The 10,995-nt window shown below is 47.2% G+C and overlaps 1 protein-coding gene across 1 annotated transcript in view; it reads left to right on the top strand.

Annotated features, from left to right (window-relative positions):
• Positions 1 to 10,238: 10,238 nt before the first annotated feature.
• Positions 10,239 to 10,995, top strand: part of RNPEP (arginyl aminopeptidase) — a 43,060-nt gene continuing 42,303 nt past the window's right edge. The window contains exon 1 of the mRNA XM_068266128.1: positions 10,239 to 10,650. Within this exon, the coding sequence (XP_068122229.1) occupies positions 10,291 to 10,650 (360 nt within the window). The 5' untranslated portion in view covers positions 10,239 to 10,290. The remainder of the gene's footprint in view (positions 10,651 to 10,995) is intronic.

Raw genomic sequence — 10,995 nt, 5'->3', positions numbered from 1 at the left:
AATAATCGTAATGGGGCAGCGTTTCACTGTAAATTAATTGTAAAGTGGGCAGCATTTTACCAGACAATCGTAATGTGGGCCAGAAAATCGTAATGTGGGCAGAGTTCACCAGAAAATCGTAATGTGGGCCTTTAGAAAATCATAATGTGGGCAGAGTTCACCAGAAAATCGTAATGTGGGCACCAGTCACCAGAAAATTGTAACGTGGACAGCATTCACCAGACAATCGTAATGTGGGCAGCGTTCACCAGAAAATCATAATGTGGGCAGAGTTCACCAGAAAATCATAATGTGGGCAGAGTTCACCAGAAAATCGTAATGTGGGCACCAGTCACCAGAAAATCGTAACGTGAGCAGCAGTCACCAGAAAATTGTAACGTGGACAGCATTCACCAGACAATTGTAATGTGGGCAGCGTTCACCAGAATATCGTAATGTGGGACAGAAAATCGTAATGTGGGCAGAGTTCACCAGAAAATCGCAATGTGGGCAGCAGTCACCAGAAAATCGCCATGTGGGCAGCAGTCACCAGAAAATCGCCATGTGGGCAGCAGTCACCAGAAAATCGCAATGTGGGCATCAGTCACCAGAAAATCCTAATGTGGGCAGCAGTCACCAGAATATCGTAATGTGGGCAGCAGTCACCAGAAAATCATAATGTGGGCAGCAGTCACCAAAATATCATAATGTGGGCAGCACACACCAGAAAATCCTAATGTGGGCAGCAGTCACCAGAAAATCCTTATGTGGGCAGCAGTCACCAGAAAATCGCAATGTGGGCAGCAGTCACCAGAAAATCGCAATGTGGGCAACAGTCACCAGAAAATCGCAATGTGGGCAGCAGTCACCAGAAAATCCTAATGTGGGCAGCAGTCACCAGAATATCGTAATGTGGGCAGCAGTCACCAGAAAATCCTAATGTGGGCAGCAGTCACCAGAATATCATAATGTGGGCAGCACACACCAGAAAATCCTAATGTGGGCAGCAGTCACCAGAAAATCCTTATGTGGGCAGCAGTCACCAGAAAATCGCAATGTGGGCAGCAGTCACCAGAAAATCGCAATGTGGGCAACAGTCACCAGAAAATCGCAATGTGGGCAGCAGTCACCAGAAAATCCTAATGTGGGCAGCATACACCCGAAAATCGTAATGTGGGCAGCAGACACCTGAAAATCGTAATGTGGGCAGCAGACACCTGAAAATCGTAATGTGGGCAGCAGACACCTGAAAATCGTAATGTGGGCAGCAGACACCTGAAAATCGTAATGTGGGCAGCAGGCACCTGAAAATCGCAATGTGGGCAGCAGACACCTGAAAATCGTAATGTGGGCAGCAGACACCTGAAAATCGTAATGTGGGCAGCAGACACCAGAAAATCGCAATGTGGGCAGCAGTGACCAGAAAATCGTAATGTGGGCAGCAGACACCAGAAAATCCTAATGTGGGCAGCAGTCACCAGAAAATCGCAATGTGGGCAGCAGTGACCAGAAAATCGTAATGTGGGCAGCAGACACCAGAAAATCGCAATGTGGGCAGCAGACACCTGAAAATCGCAATGTGGGCAGCAGACACCTGAAAATCGTAATGTGGGCAGCAGACACCTGAAAATCACAATGTGGGCAGCAGACAACTGAAAATCGTAATGTGGGCAGCAGACACCTGAAAATCGTAATGTGGGCAGCAGACACCTGAAAATCGTAATGTGGGCAGCAGACACCTGAAAATCACAATGTGGGCAGCAGGCACCAGAAAATCATAATGTGGGCAGCAGACACCTGAAAATCATAATGTGGGCAGCAGACACCTGAAAATCGCAATGTGGGCAGCAGACACCTGAAAATCGTAATGTGGGCAGCAGACACCTGAAAATCGTAATATGGGCAGCAGACACCTGAAAATCGTAATGTGGGCAGCAGACACCTGAAAATCACAATGTGGGTAGCAGTGACCAGAAAATCGTAATATGGGCAGCAGACACCTGAAAATCGTAATGTGGGCAGCAGACACCTGAAAATCGTAATGTGGCCAGCAGACACCAGAAAATCGTAATGTGGGCAGCAGACACCTGAAAATCCCCCTGCAGTGACGTCAGCGGCGGCGGGATACATACCTTCTTCCTTGCGTTCCATCGCCGCCTTCTCGCTCTAGCGGCTGACGTCACTTCCGCTTCCGGAAGTGACGTCAGCCGCTAGAGCGAGAAGGCGGCGATGGAACGCAAGGAAGAAGGTATGTATCCCGCCGCCGCTGCTGCCCGCTGCCCACACACATTCACTAGCTGGAGGGGGGCGCAGAGGGGAGAGCCCCGAGGTGAGGGAGAGGGGGGAACTTCCCCTCTCCCCGCCGACTGTGGGCAAGGCTTTCCCCTCATGCTGCCACCCCTCCAGCCCCCAAAAAACGGCCCCGAGCGGGCCCCAGGGGGGGGCCGGGCCCCCCCGCGGGCGCAGGCGCTGCAGGGCCTATTGCTACGCCCCTGCGTACTACGCTACAAGTAAGTCGTGCGGCAGACAGTCGGTGACAATTACAACAATAGGTCACACACGGTCAGACGCAATCAATCAATAGGCTCGGGCAGTTGACAGACAGTCACAGGTCAGGTCACTCACAACGGATGCTGGTGGTGGCCTGTCACAGTCAGTAACTAACTAACACAGTACTGAAAATAATAAAGTAACAGACTACAGCAGTAATAATTAACTAAACTAGTACTACTAAGTACACAACTAACTAGAATCCCTAACCTACCTAAGCTAGTAGTAGGCTAAGGCTACCTAGGCTAGCAGGCCTAGCCTGCACACAGACTAACACTAGCCTAGCACAGTATACACTATACACTAGCTGACTAAAAACAATCAAAAGACTAGCTAACTATATAAGACAACAATAAATGTGTTTAGGAGGTGTTTAGGAAGTAAAACGCTAGGTTTAGCAGTGAAAAGCACTTGCTCAGACACAGCACAGCACTGGAGAATCTCTCAGTACCAGCAGCAGTCACACAACTGCGTGGCTCCGCAAGATGGCCGCCGCCTTATATAGAGGAGGGGAGGGCCAGGCTCCCCTCCTCTGATTGGTTGCTAGGGTTGCCAGGTCCTCGGCAGGAGAATCCCGAAGCCGAACCCGAACCCACAGCTCCATTCGGCCGAATTCGAGTGCGCACATTCGGCAGGCTTCGTATTCGGGTTCGGGCGCATTCGGGTTCGCATGCGGCAAACAAAAAAAAAACACCCGAATTTTTCGGGGAAACTTCGCACTCAGGGTCCTGCTGAGCAACCCTGTCTGTCAGCAGAGGAGAAACAAAATACAGAGCAGAAAAATGACAGGCTGGAAAACACCGGCAGACACTGCATACACAGTCGCAGCCAGATGACCTCACTGTAACTGTACACTATCAGGGGCTAATTTGCATGCTGCACAGTGATTGGAGGAAGGAGCTGCTGGTGAAAGGAGCTGCTGGAGGAAGTAGGAATCAGCTGGATGGCACTGTAAACTTGCCAACCAACATGTGGCTGCGCAGTCTACTAGCAATGCAGTAACATAAATAAGGACATCTGACAGGTATAGTACAGCAAACATACACTTTTATTTATTAAAGCAGTATTAAGCAACACATCAGATATTTTTTATAGTATAAAATGTTAACCACTTGCCGACCGCCCCCAGCCGATGGGCGGCGGCAAAGACTGGGCCTAAACGACCGCAATACGCCCATCGGCAGAGGCAGCGGCAGGCGTGGTTATGCGGCGATCGTGTCATTTGTGACGCGATCAGCCGCAGGCGACTGGCTCCGCCCCCTCGCACTGTAACCCGCCGGCCGTTCAGAGGCGCCGGCGGGTTACTAGCACCCGGATTGTCGCTGCACGTATGTATAATAGGCTTTGTAATGTATACAAAACCTATTATACAGGCTGCCTCCTGCCCTGGTGGTCCCAGTGTCCGAGGGACCACCAGGGCAGGCTGCAGCCACCCTAGTCTACACCCAAGCACACTGATTTCCCCCCCCTGCCCCCTGATCGCCCACAGCACCCCTCAGACCCTCCCCCTGCCCACCCCCCAGACCACTGTTAGCACCCAATCACCCCCTAATCACCCATCAATCACTCCCTGCCACTTTCTGTCAACGCTATTTTTTTTAACCCTAAACTGCCCCCTGCTCCCTCCTGATCACCCCCCACCCCTCAGATTCTCCCCAGACCCCCCCCCCCCCTGTGTACTGTATGCCTCTATCCCCCCTGTAATAACCCACTGATCACCTGTCAATCACCCATCAATCACCCCCTGTCACTGCCACCCATCAATCAGCCCCTAACCTGCCCCATGCGGGCAATCTGATCACCCACCCACACCAATAGATCGCCCGCAGATCCGACATCAGATCACCTCTCAAGTGCAGTGTTTAGATCTGTTCTCTACTCTAAACACCCACTAATTACCCATCAACCACCCATCAATCACCCCCTATCACCACCTGTCACTGTTACCCATCAGATTAGACCCTAATCTGCCCCTTGCAGGCACCCAATCACCCGCCAACACGCTCAGATTGCCCTCAGACCCCCCCTTATCAATTCGCCAGTGCATTATTTACATCTGTTCTTCCCTGTAATAACCCACTTATCGCCTGTCAATCACCTGTCAATCACCCACTGTCACTGCCACCCATCAATCACCCCCTGCCACTGCCACCCATCAATCACCCCCTGTCACTGCCACCCATCAATCAGCCCCTAACATGCCCCTTGCGGGCAATCTGATCACCCGCCCACACCAATAGATTGCCCGCAGATCCGACATCAGATCACCTCCCAAGTCCAGTGTTTACATCTGTTCTCTCCTCTAAACACCCACTAATTACCCATCAATCACCCCCTATCACCACCTGTCACTGTTACCCATCAGAATAGACCCTAATCTGCCCCTTGCGGGCACCCAATCACCCGCCCCACACGCTCAGATTGCCCTCAGACCCCCGCCTTATCAATTCGCCAGTGCATTATTTACATCTGTTCTTCCCTGTAGTAACCCACTGATCACCTGTCAATTACCTATCAATCACCCATCAATCACCCCCTGTCACTGCCACCCATCAATCACCCCGTCACTGCCACCCATCAATCACCCTCTGTCACTGCCACCCATCAATCAGCCCCTAACCTGCCCCTTGCGGGCAATCTGATCACCCACCCACACCATCAGATTGCCCCAGACCTACCCTCAGATCACCTCCAAAGTGCATTGTTTACATCTGTTCTGCCATTAAATCACCCACTGATCACCCATCAATCAGCCCCTGTCAATGATACCCATCAGATTAGACCCCTATCTGCCCCTAGGGCACCCAATCACCCGCCCACACCCTCAGAACACCCTCAGACCCCAGCCCTGATCACCTCGCCAGTGCATTGCTTGCATCTATTTCCCCCCTCTAATCACACCTTGAGACACCCATCAATCACCTCCTGTCACCACCTGTCACCCCCTAGCACACCTACCCATCAGATCAGGCCCTAATTTGCTCCGTGTGGGCTCTTGATCACTCGGCCAAACCCTCAGACCCCCCTCAGACCCCCTTCCGATCACCTCCCCAGTGCATTGATTGCATCTATTTTCCCCTCTAACCACCCCCTGAGACACCCATCAATCACCTCCTGTCACCCCCCTAGCACTCCTATCCATCAGATCAGGCCCAATACAACCTGTCATCTAAGAGGCCACCCTGCTTATGACCGGTTCCACAAAATTTGCCCCCTCATAGACCACCTGTCATCAAAATTTGCAGATGCTTTTACCCCTGAACAGTCATTTTGAGAAATTTGGTTTCCAGACTACTCACGGTTTTGGGCCCGTAAAATGCCAGGGCAGTATAGGAACCCCACAAGTGACCCCATTTTAGAAAAAAAGACACCCCAAGGTATTCTGTTAGGTGTATGACGAGTTCATAGAAGATTTTATTTTTGTCAACAGTTAGCGGAAATTGATTTTTATTGTTTTTTTCACAAAGTGTAATTTTTAACTAACTTGTGACAAAAAATAAAATCTTCTATGAACTCACCATACACCTAACGGAATACCTTGGGGTGTCTTCTTTCTAAAATGGGGTCACTTGTGGGGTTCCTATACTGCCCTGGCATTTTAGGGGCCCTAAACCGTGAGGAGTAGTCTAGAAAACAAATGCCTCAAAATGACCTGTGAATAGGACGTTGGGCCCCTTAGCACACCTAGGCTGCAAAAAAGTATCACACATGTGGTATCGCCGTACTCAGGAGAAGTAGTATAATGTGTTTTGTGGTGTATTTTTACACATACCCATGCTGGGTGGGAGAAATCTCTCTGTAAATGGACAATTGTGTTTAAAAAAAAATCAAAAATGTGTCATTTACAGAGATATTTCTCCCACCCAGCATCTCTATGTGTAAAAATATACACCACAAAGCACATTATACTACTTCTCCTGAGTACGGCGATACCACATGTGTGACACTTTTTTGCACCCTAACTGCGCTAAGGGGCCCAAAGTCCAATGAGTACCTTTAGAATTTCAAGGGTCATTTTGCGGCATTTGGTTTCCAGACTACTCCTCACGGTTTAGGGCCCCTAAAATGCCAGGGCAGTATAGGAACCCCACAAGTGACCCCATTTTAGAAAGAAGACACCCCAAGGTATTCTGTTAGGTGTATGATGAGTTCATAGAAGATTTTATTTTTTGTCACAAGTTAGCGGAAATTGATTTGTATTGTTTTTTTTTTCACAAAGTGTCATTTTCCGCTAACTTGTGACAAAAAAAAAAATCTTCTATGAACTCACCATACTCCTAACAGAATACCTTGGGGTGTCTTCTTTCTAAAATGGGGTCACTTGTAGGGTTCCTATACTGCCCTGGCATTTTAGGGGCCCTAAACCGTGAGGAGTAGTCTAGAATCCAAATGCCTCAAAATGACCTGTGATTAGGACGTTAGGCCCCTTAGCGCACCTAGTTTGCAAAAAAGTGTTACACATGTGGTATCGCCATACTGAGGAGAAGTAGTATAATGTGTTGTGGGGTGTATTTTTATTCATACCCATTCTGGGTGGGAGTAAAAAAAATCAAGCAATTGTCATTTACAGAGATATTTCTCCCACCCAGCATCTGTATGTGTAAAAATATACACCACAAAACACATTATACTACTTCTCCTAAGTACGGCAGTACCACATGTGTGGCACTTTTTTGCACCCTAAGTGCGCTAAGGAGCCCAAAGTCCAATGAGTACCTTTAGGATTTCACAGGTCATTTTGCGACATTTGGTTTCAAGACTACTCCTCACGGATTAGGGCCCCTAAAATGCCAGGGCAGTATAGGAACCCCACAAATTACCCAATTTTAGAAAGAAGACACCCAAAGGTATTCCGTTGTATGGTGAGTTCATAGAAGATTTTATTTTTTGTCACAAGTTCTATGAACTCACCATACTTTAGGAGCCCTAAACCGTGAGGAGTAGTCTTGAAACCAAATGTCGCAAAATGACCTGTGAAATCCTAAAGGTACTCATTGGACTTTGGACCCCTTAGCGCAGTTAGGGTGCAAAAAAGTGCCACACATGTGGTATCGCCGTATTTAGGAGAAGTAGTATAATGTGTTTTGGGGTGTATTTTTACACATACCCATGCTGAGTGGCAGAAATATCTCTATAAATAGACAATTGTGTGTAAAAAAAAAAAAAAAAAAAATTGTCATTTGCGGAGATATTTCTCCCACCCAGCATGGGTATGTGTAAAAATACACCTCAAAACACATTATACTACTTCTCCTGAATACGGCAATACCACATGTGTGGCACTTTTTTGCAGCCTAAAGGTAGCCATACACTGGTCGATTTGCCATCAGATTCGACCAACAGATAGATCCCTCTCTGATCGAATCTTATCAGAGAGGGATCGTATGGCTACCTTTACTGCAAACAGATTGTGAACCGATTTCAGCCTGAAACCGTTCACAATCTGTTGTGGTGGTGGTGCTGCCGCCGCTCCCCCCGCCCTCATGCCCGCATACACTCATACATTACCTGCTCCGCCGGCGCGACTCCATTCCCCAGGTCTCCGCTGTCTTCTCCGCTCTGGTCTCCAGGTCCGGCATGCTTTACTTCTTCCTGCCCGGCAGGAAGTTTAAACAGTAGAGTGCCCGGCAGGAGGAACTGAAGCATGCTGGAGACCAGAGCGGAGAAGAAGCAGCGGTGACAGCGGGGGCAGTCGCGCCGGCGGAGCAGGTAATGTATTGCCTCTCTATTGCGTCGGTCGTCGGGTACTCGAACGCCGCTAGCGACGCGCTCCCTACCCGCGGGCGATTGACGGTAATTTTCCGCACAGAGCGATCGACGGGATCGGACGAAATGGATCAAAATTCGGCGTGTAGCGCGAACGATTGGCAGCAGATTCGATCCCAGTGATCGAATCTGCTGTCGAAACGGCCGCAAATCGGGCCAGTGTATGGCCAGCTTAACTGCGCTAAGGGGCCCAAAGTCCAATGAGCATCTTTAGGCTTTACAGGGGTGCTTACAATTAAGCATCCCCCAAAATGCCAGGACAGTGAACACACCCCACAAATGACCCCATTTTGGAAAGTAGACACTTCAAGGTATTCAGAGAGGAGCATAGTGAGTCCGTGACAGATTTCATTTTTTTTTGTCGCAAGTTAGAAGAAATGGAAACTTTTTTTTTTTTTTGTCACAAAGTGTCATTTTCCGCTAACTTGTGACAAAAAAATAAAATCTTCTATGAACTCACCATGCCTCTCACTGAATACTTTGGGATGTCTTCTTTCCAAAATGGGGTCATTTGGGGGGTATTTATACTATCCTAGAATTTTAGCACCTCATGAAACATGACAGGCAGAGATGCTTCAAAATGGGAAAATTCACTTTTGGCACCATAGTTTGTAAACGCTATAACTTTTACCCAATCCAATAAATATACACTGAATGTTTTTTTTTTTTTTTATCAAAGACATGTAGCAGAATAACTTTTGCGCTCAAATGTATAGGAAATTTAACTTTATTTGAAAAATGTCAGCACAGAAAGTTAAAAAAGTCATTTTTTTGACAAAATTCATGTCTTTTTTGATGAATATAATAAAAAGTAAAACTCGCAGCAGCAATCAAATAGCACCAAAAGAAAGCTTTATTAGTGACAAGAAAAGGAGGTAAAATTCATTTAGGTGGTAGGTTGTATGACCGAGCAATAAATCGTGAAAGCTGCAGTGGTCTGAATGGAAAAAAAGGCTCTGGTCCTTAAGGGGCGAAAAGACTGTGGTCCTCAAGTGGTTAAGGTCACTAAGGGTGCATACACACATCAGACTATAGTCTTTGGAAACTGAAAGATCACAGACCAATCTTACCACCCTTCATGTAGTATGAGAGCCATACTCTACACAGTCTTTTCTATGGAGCTGAACTCCACATAAGAAAAAACTCTTTGCAAGATGCTGCACATACAGATGCTGTACAGACACAAAAGATCTGTAGCTGCAAAAGATCTGTTCCTACCAAAAATCCATCCCTGCAAATTGCAATGATAGTCTATGAGATCTGCAGATCATCGTACACACATGATTTAACTGACATTCATCTGCAGATCAAGCAATCATCCACAGATCTGAAAATCCATCCTGGTGGATCTGATCTGCAGATGAATGTCAGTTAAATCATGTGTGTACGATGATCTGCAGATCTCATAGACTATCATTGCAATTTGCAGGGATGGATTTTTGGCAGGAACAGATCTTTTGCAGATACTGATCTTTTGTGTCTGTACAGCATCTGTGTGTGCAGCATCTTGCAAAGATCTCTGTCTGATGGGGAGTTCAGCTCCATAGAAAGGACTGTGTAGAGTACGGCTCTCATACTACATGAAGGGTGGTAAGATTGGTCTGTGATCTTTCAGTTTCCAAAGACTATAGTCTGATGTGTGTATGCACCTTAAGTTGTGCTATATGTAACAACCTCGGTGCAGTTTAATGCTTTATATGGAAGTTATGTAAAGTCTGTAATTATACTTTAGGCATCTAGGGTTGCAGGCTTCGATTTTCCAAAATAATGGAGACACGATTTTTTTATGTGTACTAATATGAAGTGATGTTTTTCACTATATTTATAATGAATTAAATTTTATTTCAGTAGGCCTGTGTGCACATTCACTATCACTGCAGCAGGCTATGGACTGGCAATAGGACCCAGAAGGATGCAGGCAGGCTCGCTCTGGCAGGAAGAGGACTCGCCACACGTTGCTTTGTATAATATCCTCCTCAGTCAGTCTCAGGCAAGATGGGAGAAAGACAAATGGTGGAAGATGTGGCTACGGCCTCCAGTTACCGGGACTTCAAGGTGGAGCACTTCCACCTGGACTTGCAGGCAGACACGCAGGCCAGGCAGCTGAAGGGCTCGGAGAGGCTGCAGCTGCGAGTGCTGAGAGACAGCACAGAGCTGAGGCTGGACACCTATGAGAGCCTGAAGATAGTACATGTATGGGAAGAGCAGTCTGCAGGGCAGCGGACGGAACTGCAGTGGGATGAAAAGCCCTTCACCAGCTATGGCACCGTCACTATTATCAAGTTGCATGAAGCTGTGGCGGCTGGCGCTCAGCTCCAAATCACTATAGAGTATGAAGTCGGAGACAACCCAGGGGTGAGACTTGTATTGCTTCTGTACTGGAGGTCTATGTTCTTCTGGGTGACTTATTTGGCTTTAAACCTACCTATTTTCATAGCTCCCAACTGTCTCTTTTTCGGAGGGACAGTCCCTCTTTGGAAGCCCTGTCCCTCTGTCCCTATATATTTTATATTTATTTTTATTTTATTTTTTCTACTAAAAAGTGTGTTTGACTCTAAACTTTATTCCCATCCTTCAAATTGATACATTACTCATTTTAAAATGTTAAAATGAAGGAAAAGGAACCAGGATAGAAAGGACCAGTGTGGTTTGAATTATAAAACATATTTTTCTCATGAAATTTTTATCAAAATGTGTGAT

This window comes from Hyperolius riggenbachi, chromosome 2 (assembly GCF_040937935.1).
Source record: "Hyperolius riggenbachi isolate aHypRig1 chromosome 2, aHypRig1.pri, whole genome shotgun sequence".
Taxonomy (NCBI): Eukaryota; Metazoa; Chordata; class Amphibia; order Anura; family Hyperoliidae; genus Hyperolius; species Hyperolius riggenbachi.
This window is presented reverse-complemented; position numbering and strand designations above follow the sequence as displayed.